The following is a 14441-nucleotide window of genomic DNA, read 5'->3' on the forward strand; positions in this document are numbered from 1 at the left end:
TTATTATTTTATGGCATTGTAAGCCACACAGAGTTGCTTTGATTTGTGAGTGGGATGGCATGATAAATAAATAAATATTGCCATCTTGCTTGAAGTGATGATTTTTCTCTCTTCCTTCCCTGTTTCTATTTCAACTTTTTGCTTTCAATATTTGTACCTTCCTCCCATTTGTTTATTTTCCTTTAAAGCTTCTTTCTATGCAAATGTAAGAAAATCTTGTCTTCTATTCACAGTTCATATCTCTCTCTCTTTCTCTGAAGGTAGAAGCATTATCTTTTTTTTAAAAGTCAAATATTGATTTGATTATCTTGATTATGTTCAGCAAAGTAAGCAGTTGTACATAGCTTCTAAATAAGAATTAGGGAAGGGACAGAAAATAACTGCAATAATTACTGCATTGTTAGCTAAATAGTCATTTGTTAAAAAATGTTCTACTATAAAAAAAATGACAATTCTTTTTTTAATGCAAAATTATTTTAGTAAATACATTGATATTTTTAATTTTATTGTATTTCTTGTTTCATTATGGCCAGGTTGGTCAGCTGAAAACACTGCTACAATCTGTCCTTCATCAGTGGAGAGTTTACAAAGCATCTTATGAAGAACTTAATAGCTACATAATGGAAGCAAGGTATTCTCTGTCTCGTTTTCATCTTCTTACTGGCTCTTTGGAAGCAGTGAAAGTCCAAGTAGATAATCTTCAGGTAAGCCATAAGAACAAACACATTTATTATATTAAGCAAGATCATGGAATTTAGATAGAATGTTAAGAAAATAAACAGATGCCACTCTAAATGTAATAGACATTTTAACTTTATGAAATAAAGTTAAAATTAGTCTAAGAAAATTCATACCAATCTTTATTCAATGATGCTTCAAGATTTCATCACTTCTTTGCTCCCATCATTTTAGTGCCTGCTATAATAATTACCCACCAATTGTGATTTTAAAAATGAGATTTTTTAAAACAAAAATTCTATCTTTTACAATTTTTTAAAAAACCTACATATTTCTGTTTGCTTGAATCTTATTTTTCTTTGTTTAGAATTTACTAGATGAATTGCAAAAACAAGACCATCGCTTACAAAAATTTGGGTCAGTGACCAATGCACTATTGAAAGAATGCCATCCACCAGTTACAGAGGCACTTAATTATACTTTGAAAGAAATGAACTTAAGGTATGAAAATACTATTGTTGTTTTAAGTAAAATCTATAATTTGTACCTACCAGCAAATTGGAAATCTAGTATAATATAGATTTCCCTTTGGCAAGTATTTTCCAAATATTTAGTGATTAATTGAGAAAGCAGATAAAAAAAATTTAGAAGCTAAACTAAGACTAGAAACCTTATATTGACATTTTGTGGAAGGAAGAAGGGAATGAATAGATGGTTCATGGAGTTGGGGATTAAAAAGTGTTCAAGTAAAAGGGAAAAGTTAAAATGGCAATTACTAGATTAAAAAAGGGCAGAAGTCATAATTCAATGTTTTCCTTTGTTTTTTCTATTTTTTAAAAAACTTTTATTGTGTTGAAAACTTCTAATAAAATAAAGGGGAAATAGTAAGTTTTGGATATATGTTTTGAATTACATATAAATTCACATTTTTTTGTGAATATATGTGTATATATTTATATATTTTACTACTCTCTCTCTCTCTGTGTGTGTATACGTATATGTATATAAAAAACTTGAATTGTGTAAATTTAGTCTGTTAACTCATTATATAAAACACTTTGCTATTTTCAAATATATATTTTAATGTTCAAATATATATTTTAATGCATTATATAAAACACTTTGCTATTTTCAAATATATATTTTAATATATTTTTAAAATCTCTAGCCCTAAATGCTTTTTATATTTGTTTCTTTTTTTAATTTGGAATTCCTCTCTCCCTACCATGCAGCCAACTCTAGCTGCATTTTTGTTTCAGATAACATTGTAATAATAGCAAAGATTTCATATGTCCATGGTGTAGTTTTGCTCTTCCAGAAACAATACAATCATAAAAATATATAATTTTGGAAGAAAAGATAGCAATTTCTAGCCAACCTTTACCGACCCTTTAAAACAGGGGTCCCCAACCGCCGGTCCGCGGACCAGTACCGGGCCGCGGAACAAGCCTTACCGGGCCGCTGGTTGCTGGCGCCGCCATCTTTTTTGGTAAAAAAGCAATTTTTCGATCAAAAAGATGGCGGCGCCAGCGCTTCAGGTGAGCTTTTCCGGGTAGAAAGCCATTTCTACCCGAAAAAGCTCACCAGAAGCGCTGCGCCGCCATTTTTGACGAAAATCACTCGTGACATCACCGGAAGTGATTTTTCGTCAAAAAAAGATGGCAGCGCCCAGCTGACGCCGGAACCGGGCCGCGGCGCCCAGCTGACGCCGGAACCGGGCCGCGGCGTCGAAAAGGTTGGGGATCCCTGCTTTAAAACACCAACCAAATTAAAGTTCATTGTTATTAAAGAGAAGACTATCAGGAAAAATAATTCAATTTCAATATTTTCTAACTATGTCTTCCAAATTGTTTCTTCCAGATTCTTTTAACTAAAGACTACTTTTGATATCCTGACTGCAAAGTTTAATTCTTTTGTCCTTCTACAACTACCTTTGTATATGGCATCTGTTATAAGGCTAATTTATGCCATGTATTCAAAAGATTTTCCTTATCCACTATCCATTATTTGCGCTATCCGTTATTTGCATGTATCTTTTGCACTAGAATCTGTTTCTTTTATTTTTCCAGATGGAATAATCTTCTTGAAGAAATTGCAGAGCATTTGCATTCCAGTAAAGGTCTGCTTCATCTCTGGCAGAAGTATAAAAACTATTACTTGCAATGCTCTTCCACTGTCCGGCAGTATGAGGACCGAACAAACGAACTTTTGAAGGCTGAACTCAATAAGGACACTGTTGATGATGAAGTTACTGTTTGGATTCATGACTGCAATGTATGTTTAATAAGCTTGTGATGTAAACTGTTGCTATGAGTAATACAGTCCTGTACTGAGATACCAGCAAGCAAATAAGTATATTAAACTAGTATAGATTATTACAAATTAGGAAATTACAAATTCTTTCCCTGATAATGGAAAGAAAATGTCTTTTTCTCCTTCTATTATTTGTCTCACGAAGTCTACTACCTCATTGTGTCTTGCAAAGTAAGTTTATCTGCTTTTCCATATTTTTGATTAGGGTCACATTATTAATTTTTTCTCTAGGCCATAAGAAAATAAAGGGTATTCGGTGCCAACCAACAGATGCATGTGAGTTGAGCAGAGAATACAGTAAACCCAGTTAATTTTTGGGGATGGTAACTATGCTGTTCCATCTCCAGAACCTTGGAAATTGTGACTTTCTTCTGCTCCCTGATAGTATCCAGTGGCAAGCTGAACAATTTTGCTTCTTCAGGAACATTATTCATAAGTGCAATCATTTCATCCTTTTGTTCTGTTTTGTTTGAGAGGGAGAGATTAAAGCAATATATATTGAAGGGTGAGGTAATCTCTCCTCATGTGATTATTAAAATACTAGTTTGGTTTGATAGATTAAGTGAAAATAGAAAGAGACCATCCTAAAGTCACTTAGGGAACATTTACTTAGATATGTGAATTTGGGTTTCTCGATGGAAATTGCACATTATATCTTACATATACACTCTAGAATATAGCACAGTCACAATTGTTTGTATCACATCACAAAAGTGAATTAAATCGTATCAGGTTTTTGTAAGAACTGGACATAGTCATGCCAGGATGACATATTTGCATTATGCCAGGTGCTCATGTTCAAAGACATTCATGGTATATATTTAGTAAAATGAACTTTATGAATATAGTTGTCATCTTCAATTTTACATTTGCTGTGATTTCCACAGGATCTACTTAAAGGCATGAAGACAATGCAAGATTCTCTATCTGTTCTCCATGAACTAGGGGAACAGCTGAAGCAGCAAGTGGATTCTTCTGCAGCAGCAGCTATCCAGTCTGGCCAGCTCTTACTAAATCAGAATTTAGCTTCTTTAGAGCAGGGACTCAACAGACAGCAGTCAATATTACAGGTAGGGAAATGTTCCTTGACATGTCAGGGAAATAGTCTATTATTGTACTTTCAGCTAGTCACACAGCTATAATTTATGTGCTGTCATAATATCATGCTTAGGGTATAGTAATGTAAGCAATCAGTTTGGGGGAAAGAACAGCTCTCCTCAAAGGGTTTTATTTTTCAGGCACTTACAATATTTCAGAACTGCTCTACAGACTGATTTTTGTTGTTCAGTCGCTTAAGTCATGTCCGAATCTTCACAACCCCATGGACCATAGCATACTAAGCCCCCCTCTGTCTTCCACTGTCTCCCTGAATCTACCCAAACTCACACCCATTGTGTCAATGATACTATTTAATCATTTCATCCTTTATGGTCCCTTCTCCTTTTGCCTTCAGTCTTTCCCAGCATCAGGCTCTTTTCCAATAAACCTTCTCTTCCCACTAGATGGCCATAGTATTTGAGCTTCAGCTTCAGTATCTTATGCCCTTCCAGTCAGGTTTGTTTTCTAAGACCAAAGAATAGTCAGGGTTGAGTTCCTTTATGCAGACTTATCTTATAGTACAGCATTTCTTTATGTTTCTATTTGAAGTCAAAATCATTAGATATAAATCTTAGCATTTTGCCTTTTTTTCCCCTAAAGCAAACAACCTATAAATGAATGTCCATATTCATTTGGCAACAGAGCTAATTTTAGAGCACAGCTTGAATTATGACCTTAATCAGCATAATATACAACTTTACTTATAATTATTCCAGCCTCATATCATTCAAACAGCACATTTTTTAATTTAGAAAAATAATGTTCCTTTTTTTATATGGGATTTCATGCCATTCTAACATGAAAAAAATCACCTGTATTAATGACCCTCCCCATTTTTAAAAATTTAAGGCCGGAGTTCAAGATTACCAGACCTTTAGTCTCAGCCTGTCAGGACTGGAACAGTGGACAAAGCAAGCGGAAGAGATGCTAAAAATGCAAGATCCAAGCCACTCATCTGACTCATCCATCATTAGGAACAGAATGGAAGAGCTTAAAGTAAGTTTTTGAAAGTGTTTTTTTTTAAACTTTCAAAGTGTATTTTATTTATTGCTGTGGAGTACCTATGTATTTATAAATTTATATTTTTTTTCAAAAACCTGAACGGAAAATGAGAACTATATTTGAGAATAATCAAGTGGATTAAAAGAATGAACGAGATTAAATACCAGGTAAAATAGGTTCATGTCAAAAAAGATAGAATAAAGTGTTAGATCTATATCTATATCTATATCTATGTATATATTTGTTTTCTTAAGTTTTTGCGGGTACTTACATATACCATAGTATTCAGCTTAGTTCGGGTATTTTCCCATGCATATATGTATATATGTATATGTATATATATATGGTATTCAGCTTTGTTTGGGTATTTTCCCACGTCATTATAGTTGTGTTTTTAAAGTTGTAGCAACATTTCGGCAGAATCTCATCTGCCATCATCAGGCTTCTGTATAGTGTTCATCTGTGAGTCAGACTTTCACAGCCTTTCTGTTTTAAATTTGGTGCTAGCCTACTGCTGTGCCAGAATGGTTTTTTCTTCTTCCTGATTGGTTGGGAGTCTTGGTCTGTGTTTATTGGCCTTGGAGTTTGCTGTGTTCTGCTTGATTGGTGTCTCTAATATCTTCTGTCTGTTTTGTAGCTTTTTTTGTCTTGATTGGCTGGCAACATTGTGTTTCCTGTATTGGAGGCTTTTAGTGTGGCTTGGCTCCGAGTAAACGGGTGGCTATCATTTATTAGGAAGCTAGGTTTCATCTGGGTGCCTGGTTGGGGTGTGTTTGAGCTGGAGGTATCAGAGGGAGTCTTTTTGTGCCCAGGTGTTTGCCTGGCTTGTGGTGTGGAGATTTTTTGTTTGAGAGTGCAGGCTTCCAGATAATTAACAGTCTGGTGGAGTCATCTCTTCTATTCATGCTTTCAGGTCTTTTTTCAATCTCTATGGCTTCTCTGATAATTCTGTGGCTGGGGTTTTCTATAGTGGCTAGGGTTTTGGTGCCATTGAAGTCGATGCTATGACCTGTGGCTTTCATGTGTTGGACTAGTGAGGAAGTGTGTTCCAGTTTTTTTACTGAATTTTTGTGTTCATCTAGGTGGGTACTTATTCTTCCATTGGTCTGTCCAATGTATGTGGCAGGGCATGATGCACAGGGGACTTCATATATGCCTTGGTTTTCCAGGTCAATTTTATCTTTGGGGTTTCTTAGGATGGCTGCTATTTTTCTGTCTGTTTTGAAGGCAGTCTTGATGTGATGCCTGTGTAGTATCTTATTGATTTTGTCTGTAGTACCTCTTATGTAGGGCAGGACAGCTGTTCCATAGGTCTGTTCATCTTCTAGGTCTCCATTATGTCTCAGTGTGTTTTTGTGGATCAAGCCAGTGATTTAGCTTTTGTGGAAGCCATTGGCATTCAGCTTTGTTCGGGTATTGTCCCACGTCATTGTAGTTGTGCTTTTAAAGTTGTAGCAACATTTCGGCAGAATCTCATCTGCCATCATCAGGCTTCTGTATAGTGTATATATATATATAGCCCTTAGCTTTGTGTTTAACTTGTATGTAAGTGTTCTCATATAATAATATCTGTTACAATAAACGGTGCTCACTGATGACTTCCTCAACAGCATTTCTCACAGATGAATGCAATGCTACTTTTTCTCAGCTATTCACAATAATCATAACATTGAAGCCTTATTAGCACAGTTAAGAGCTCAAAACTATTTTAGGGTGTATTCCAAGGAATAGTTTCATGTTTGTTGCACTGGACTCTTACTGGAGAGAGATTAGATGTTTTATTAATAAAAAATACATTAACATTATCCCTGTGTATTTAAGTCATATTGGGAACTTTAATCAATCTTCTTAAAAAAGGAAATGTTATTGATATTTTTTTCTCCTAAATAGAACTTTGCTTGTGAGCTGCCCAGGGAAATAATTAGAGTATGGGAAACTTTATAAACTGAAAATAAAATATGTTTTATTATTATAATATAAAGCATCAAAAATGTATCCATCAAAATATGGCAATTAAAACTATTAAGAAACCTTGTTTCATGTCACTTTACAGTGCCAGATGTTAAAATTCAGCAGCATGGCACCAGATTTGGATCGTCTAAATGAGCTGGGGTATAGGTTGCCCTTGAATGATAAAGAAATAAAAAGGATGCAAAATCTGAATAGATGCTGGTCAGTGATTTCTTCACAAACTACTGAAAGATTCAGGTAAGTCAGATATTTACAAAACAGTGTAATTTAAACAGATTGGAGTTTTAACAAAGCAGAGTTTTCAGGCCAACAATTCTAATCCTAATGTTCAGACTAATTCTAGAATTGCATAAGTTTCGGAAAGATATAAAAATTTACTTATTCTGTTATATGGTTTCAAGCAAGACTCTTTCTACTATGGGTCAAAAAAGGTCCAGAAGTAAAATTTAAGAATATATTTTGTCTATTTTGCCAGAACTTTATTTAAATCTAAATTTATCTACTGTGCTTCACTGGCTGAAAGATTGTTTGTGTATACCTACTTTACAAAAGCCAATTGGCCTTCCCGAGGCAATTAGATGACACAAAATAAAACAAATTAGATATAAAATGTCAGAAAACTCAAATAAAAATTTCATTCAAGAGACAGCTGCTGGGGTCTTATTAGCAGGACCATCTATTCAATCAAGAAGCCAAAAGGACATTTCATGATTCTTCAGATTTTGGTCTCATTAAAATTGTTTGCTGCCTGTTTTCCTGGCCTTAATTGATATTCTGTGACCTATGAATCACTACTAATGAAAAAATAATTGGCACAGTAGGAAAATTACATGCAACAGAATAAGGCAGTCAGGGTGTGAACATTCTAGAGAGAGACATTATAATGTATATTTTTTGCTTCAGAAATGCTAATTGGCTGCAGGAAACCGATTTCTTGAGCTGTCAAATATTCTTTCAGTTCATTTGATATGTATATGTGAGGAATGAAGAATTAGTGCCTTTGACCCAGGTTTTGCTTACAATGCCTTTGGATCTACCTTCTCTTATGTGAAAAGAACTCCAATGCAAAATAAAATAACCTTTTTGATCTGCTCCTTCTGATTACGTCACCATGTTTCTGCTGTGGCTTTAAACAAAAAAAAGTGAGAATCTTATCACAAATAGATTGTCTAGTCTGAACCCTCAACTATGGTTTCTTTTAAAAGATTGTGCTGGAAAAATCACAGTTAGGTGCTAAGCCCAAGGCAAACAAACTGTATTGTGGCTTAACATAATGTATGAATCTAAACAAAGGGAGAGAGGAAGAAAAAGCTGATAAAAAGTGAGGTTTATAGAAGTAACAGGTTAAAATGTGTGATTGATTATTACTATTTTCTCCACAGAGATCTTAATAATCTATTATTAAAACAGAGTGCGCTTAAAAAATAAAAGTACTTCTGAACTTTTTTTCTTTAGGAATTAAAATAAAGTTTTAAGTGAGACAATTTTCACAAACTTTAAATTAAAGAAATAGGCATCCCCAAATGTTGTGCTTATATTCCAGTTTGTTTCCTTTATTTCCTTTTTCATCATATTTTTTAAAAATCCAAGATGAAGTCAGTAATTTTGTTTAAGTCAGGTTGTAATTTTTTTTAAAAAATAAACATCATAAGTTTGTTTTTTAGACACAGATGTGCATTGAGTCCTTCTTTGTCCTTGCAGTAAGCTACAGTCCTTCATGCTGCAGCAACAAACCTTCCTAGAAAAATGTGAGACTTGGATGGAGTTCTTGGTTCAAACGGAGCAGAAACTGGCTGCAGAAATTTCAGGAAACTACCAGATTCTTTTAGAACAGCAGAGGGCGCATGAGGCAAGTTATAATGACAGAATTCTTGAACTACTATCAACTTCTTTTATCTATTGTCAGTGAACTGGAACTGTACTCATAAGGGTTGATTTATTCAAACATATTTTAATCTTTGTTTAAAATCACAAAGCATGACAGAGGGATTATATAGGAGATTGACATCAGATGGTATAAAAACCAGTCACTGACATCAGATGATCAAATGAAACAAACAAAATGTTAAAAAGTTAAAATATTTATGTAGTTAGTTACCAAGCACATCTAAATTATATTAAAGTAACCAAAATATTTTATGATCCCCAAGGCATGTCACAACTTTTGAGTGCCCCTAATGTTTGGAAATTGAAAGTTGAAAAATTTGACACTCCCTACATTTTTATCTGTGGCTGTAGAGGTGGCTGTTTTTGAGATCCATTAGTTGTAAGATCAAATGCAACACCAATAATCAGTGTCTTATTCAAAACTAAAAAATAATAATAATTAACCCCTCATTCCTTCATCTGCAAAAAAGGGGAAAGTAAATTACTGCTTCAGCCTGATATGAATGTAAACAACTAGAAGAAAGAAATTGATGGAGAGTTTCAATCTGCAAGTTAGACTTGGCCCAAAGTCATGCATTCATATATCAGAAGTAAGAGACAGGAGTTCTTTCATGAATTTGATTTTATAATAGAACATTTAAGACTTTTCAGTGTAATCGAGCAACATTTAGCTAAACAGATGAACTGCAAAACATATGACAGCGCAATCTAAAACTAAGTTGGGAGATTCTGTGATTAATTGAATACAAGAATTCTCCTAATTTGGGAAGATTAAATTTGGTTTCATTTTGTATAATAAATATACCGTGTTTCCCCGAAAAGACGACCTACCCCAAAAGTAAGCCCTAGTTTGATTTTTATACATGCACCCAATATAAGCACTACCCACCAAAATAAGTCCTAGTTAATACCCCATCCACTCTGGTGTGCCGGGGTAGGGCAAGGCACATGGGTAAAAATTAAGCTAGGGTGGGGATGGGGGGTGGAGTTGCCCTACTTACCAGGCCTCACACAGCTTGACATCTGTTTTGCCTTGCCAGCCCACTTCTTCTGCGGCCACTCATGGCACTTGTGCGCATCACCCCCCGGAGTCCGTTTCGCTGTCAGAGGCCCTATAGGAAAGGCCTCTGCAGTCGAGAAACGGGCTCCAGATTGATGCGTGCATTGCCCCTGGTCTCGGTTTCATTGTCAGAGGCCCTTCAGGAAAGGCCTCTAATGGCTAAATGGAGGCCAGGAGCAGTGCACGCGTCAATCCAGACTTCATTTTTCAGCTGCAGATGCCTTTTCGGAAGGCCTCTGACAGCTAAAAGGACTCCGGGGGCAATGCGTACAAGCTGTTGCAAGCGGCCACAGAGGAAGTGGGCCGGCAGAGGGCTCCTGCTGAGCGGGGCTATTGGTGCCACCACCATGACGTAAGTCAGTGGAAGACATCCTCTGAAAATAAGACCTGGTATCTTTTTATTGGCAAAAAAATAAAGACCAGGTCTTATTTTGGGGAAAATACCGTAGTTCAGTAGACTTCAAAAGCTGGACATCAGATCCATTCTGACATTCATTTCAACATGTGGAAGCTTGACAAAAAAAAATAGAATGGGGGCAATTCATATGCAGAAAGAGACTATCATTGTAAATACATTAGGCTTTTCTGTCTGGATTTTATCTATCTTACAAGAGCTAAGCAAGAGGTAAATGAAACTTATTTCCAAGAAAAATTCTAGAGAGCATGCATGAAATACAGTATATCTATGAACGTTCAGCCATGTAGAAAATTGGAAAAATATATTGTTCATAAATTAAAAGCTTTTTTCCCTTTGGTATCATTACTCTTTTTTTTTTCTGAATGTGTAAATAATTATATATCTTCAATTTGATAAAAAAAAAAGGGGGGGGGGCAGGGGTGGGATTCTACTGGTTCGGCCTGATTCTATAGAACCGGTAGCTCTGAAGAGCAGCTGACACTGAACCAGTTCGCTGCACGATCTTCTGGTCTTCCGTTTGGCCCACCTAGGCTGTGCTTTATTCCCTGCTTTTTCCTCCTCAGCTGCTTTGCGTGGCACAGCTGAGGGCCGCTCGTCAGCAAGCGAAGGTGAATGCTTGCCAGAGCCGGTAATTTGTAAATAGTGCGCACGCGTATACAGTGCGTTTGCAACGCACGCGCTCAACAAACCAGTTGTTATGCCAGTAGGATCCCACCCCTGAAAAGAGGGAACTATTACATATTTGTAAATTACACATTTGCATCTGTATTACCTATGTGTCATATTGGCAAGATAAAATTTAACATGAATATAGTCACTGATATAAAAGCCATTAAAATGGACCACTTTTTTTTAATCGCTATTAGGTTTTTAAAATACACTGTAGACCAAATTAACCTATAATTAGCTACTTTGCTTTTTTTAAAAAAAATGTCCAATTACCTATCCATCTAAAAATATCATACATCCTAAGTATGTTAGAAAGGTTAAACTTTTATTTTGGAGTCAGACTTTGTTTTGTTTAGCTCATTTGGAATTCACTTTTAAAAACTTTTTGTTCTTTAGCTGTTCCAAGCAGAGATGTTTAGTCGGCAACAGATTTTACATTCTATCATCATGGACGGCCACAACCTTCTTGAGCAAGGGCAGGTAGATGACAGGTAAAATGTGTATTGTAAAAAAATTCTGACTTTCCAACTGTTTCAAGTTTGAAAGCTTTGCCTTTTTATCTAATATGCATTTATTTTCCCCAAACTATTGGCACATTATAATAATGAACTCCTACTATTTGTGAGGTTTCATTTTACATGACTAATATTACTAATAGTGCATTTGCTTTCTGTTACATATTCTGTTTGTTCACCTCTAATCAATATAGATTTTAGCTGTAACTGCGGTTCCCTTTTGCCCTTATTTCATACATAAGAATTTGGATTGGCAGTACTGTTTTCTGCAGAAAAAAAGTGTAACTATGGCAAACTCTTCATCTGACTATTACAAAGTTAATTTTAGAAGTTCTCAGTGGGAGTTTTTCAAAGGCAAATGGATTTTACAACACAGTCACAGAAATCAATTTATCATAGTTGTTAGCCATTCTGGTTCCTTTGTTTGACTCACTTTATTTCTATACTAAACGCTTTTGTTGTGTTTTTCCTTTTTTAAGGGATGAATTCAATTTGAAACTGGCATTACTTAGTAATCAGTGGCAAGGGGTAATTCGTAGAGCCCAGCAGAGAAGGGGCATCATTGACAGTCAGATTCGTCAGTGGCAACGATACAGAGAAATGGCAGAGAAATTGCGCAAGTGGCTGGTGGAAGTGACTTGTCAATCAGCAAGTGGGCTGGGCAGTGTTCCTATCCCACTGCATAAAGCTAGAGCTCTATTGGATGAAATGCGGGTAACTATTGGCAGACCATTTTCAATCTAAATAGATTCTGGTATCACTTAATGGAACAAATTAGATATTTCACTGTACTTATTTATTCAGGTATAACTGCAATTATTAAGCAAAGTGAAGACTTTCTTAACAGTCTGTAGAGATTCTCAGTTATCCAGGTCATGGTTGTCTCAAAGGTGCTTTTTCAGGAGGTAACTGGACTTCCTTGTTTTTTCTTTAAAGTCATTTCACTTCTTATCCAAGAAGCTTCTTCTGCTCTGACAGAATAGTGGGGAAATGAAAGGATTTATATTCCTTGCAGATAGCTGGTCATTTGCATCCTTTTAAAGGGTCATTGAAGCACTTGGAGGTATCCTCACAGTTACCTGAGTAGTACTCCTGGTTCCTGTAGTCTGCAATTTTTCTCTGAAAATCCATTCCTACTCCAACACCATTCAAAGCTGTTCATCCCAAATTGTATAGCTAGTTTGTAGAGATTCCCAGTCATCCAGGTTATGTGCTTTTTCAGGAGGCAGCTGGATTTTCTTGTTTTTCCTTTGAAGAAAAAAACTTAACAGAGCTTAGCTCCAAATAGCCACATCAATAGGCTCAAAGAATATTATGAAATGTGTGGTGGTTTTTCCCAGGGACACTTTAATATAGCATCCTCAGTTTACAACAGTGTTTGGATTTCCTAGACTGAATATGATCCTGGAAAAATTCCTTCATATCTTATGTTGTAGCATAATTAAATTCTTGCAAAGACCTTTATATAATATAACATTGAAGGGCTCTTTCTACCAAAAACTTCAGCTTTTGATTTGAACCTTCTGAACAGATAATGGGGAAATTACAAAAAAAAAAATCACAGGGAAGAGTTTATTAAATAAGAATGGAATAAAGGAAAGGAAAAGAACAAAAAACAATAACAGCTGATGAAATACTTGCTGCAAAGTTTCATTATACTACCTGCTTTTCATGCAGAGGTGATTACATTTTCAAAGTTTAAAAGTCCACACTCATCCTGTGATTTAGGATACTACTGACTGACCTATCTGACAATTTTATGAAATTAGAGTGATGTGGAATGTGTTTGGTCTTCACATTCTGGAATGTGTTTGGTCTTCCCAGCTCAAAGAGAAAGTGCTCCTTCGCCAACAAGGGAGCTACATTTTAACAGTGGAAGGTGGAAAACAGCTGTTACTCTGTGCTGATGGTGAGACAGAAGCATCGCTACAAAAGGAACTTACAGAAATCCAAGAGTGCTGGAAATTAGCAAACCTCAGACTTGAAGAACAGAAAAAGCAGCTCACCTTACTTTTAAAAGTGGGTTCATTTAAATTAATCTTTAAAAATCAAATAAGGCTACTTCTTTGAAAAACTGAATTGCCAGGACATTGACCTTGCTTGTTTTTGTTGCATGTTACATGTAAATAGATAAAATTCTTAGATTGGTTTTCTGAGATCTTATACTGTATGTCTTACCTATGACAATGTTCCCTAACCTAGTGCCTTCTGAATGTAGATAGATTCAGAAAGATGTAGTTGCAGAAGGCTGACCTATGGTACTACAAATCATGCTTTCTGTATGCTGTTTGTGTTTCTTTGGTATAAAGTACATGAGTTGTCTGTGTTATTGATTTTACTGATATTTGAACCATATCCTAGAATCCATATTTTAAAATTAGCCTACAGAAGCCAGGTTTATGTAGAAATATATTCTGCGTAATATATCCCTATATTTTATTATTTATGCACTGTTACTTTTTGACTGTTAATACTTTAAAAGTACACTGAACACTGTAGTACATTAATGTGTACATTAAGTCCTGCTCTTAAAAATATTATTCCACAATCTTTGCTTTAATTTATTGTGTAATTAATTGTGTAGTGTTCAAGCAACTTACAAACCAGAAAATAGAACGTGTCAAGTAGTTTACAAGACAAGAAATGAAATTATGGAAAGCAAGGGATTTCAGAGTGTAGAAATGGCACTTCGTGTAAATTAGAGATATTTCAAGGAACAGGAATTAACATTTGGGCTCAGAAAGAAACAAAGAAATGTTATTATTTTTGTTGATATTATGATGATGAAAATTTCTTCTTTTTTATATTGGGCAGGAGTAAGTGCAGTAGA

General features: G+C 35.3%; 1 protein-coding gene across 7 annotated transcripts in view; it reads left to right on the top strand.

Moving 5' to 3' along the window:
• SYNE1 (spectrin repeat containing nuclear envelope protein 1) overlaps nt 1-14441 on the top strand; it is a 292109-nt gene that overhangs the window by 222200 nt on the left and 55468 nt on the right. For all 7 annotated transcript variants that reach the window (XM_087969930.1, XM_087969959.1, XM_087969939.1 and 4 more), the window contains 10 exons: nt 534-704; nt 1046-1179; nt 2748-2952; nt 3879-4061; nt 4939-5085; nt 7145-7299; nt 8764-8911; nt 11493-11587; nt 12091-12325; nt 13436-13630. In XM_087969930.1, the coding sequence (XP_087826056.1) occupies nt 534-704; nt 1046-1179; nt 2748-2952; nt 3879-4061; nt 4939-5085; nt 7145-7299; nt 8764-8911; nt 11493-11587; nt 12091-12325; nt 13436-13630 (1668 nt within the window). The remainder of the gene's footprint in view (nt 1-533; nt 705-1045; nt 1180-2747; nt 2953-3878; nt 4062-4938; nt 5086-7144; nt 7300-8763; nt 8912-11492; nt 11588-12090; nt 12326-13435; nt 13631-14441) is intronic.

Source organism: Notechis scutatus, chromosome 1 (assembly GCF_049901735.1).
Source record: "Notechis scutatus isolate UNSWTSFEM ecotype Mainland chromosome 1, rNotScu1.2, whole genome shotgun sequence".
Lineage (NCBI taxonomy): Eukaryota > Metazoa > Chordata > Lepidosauria > Squamata > Elapidae > Notechis > Notechis scutatus.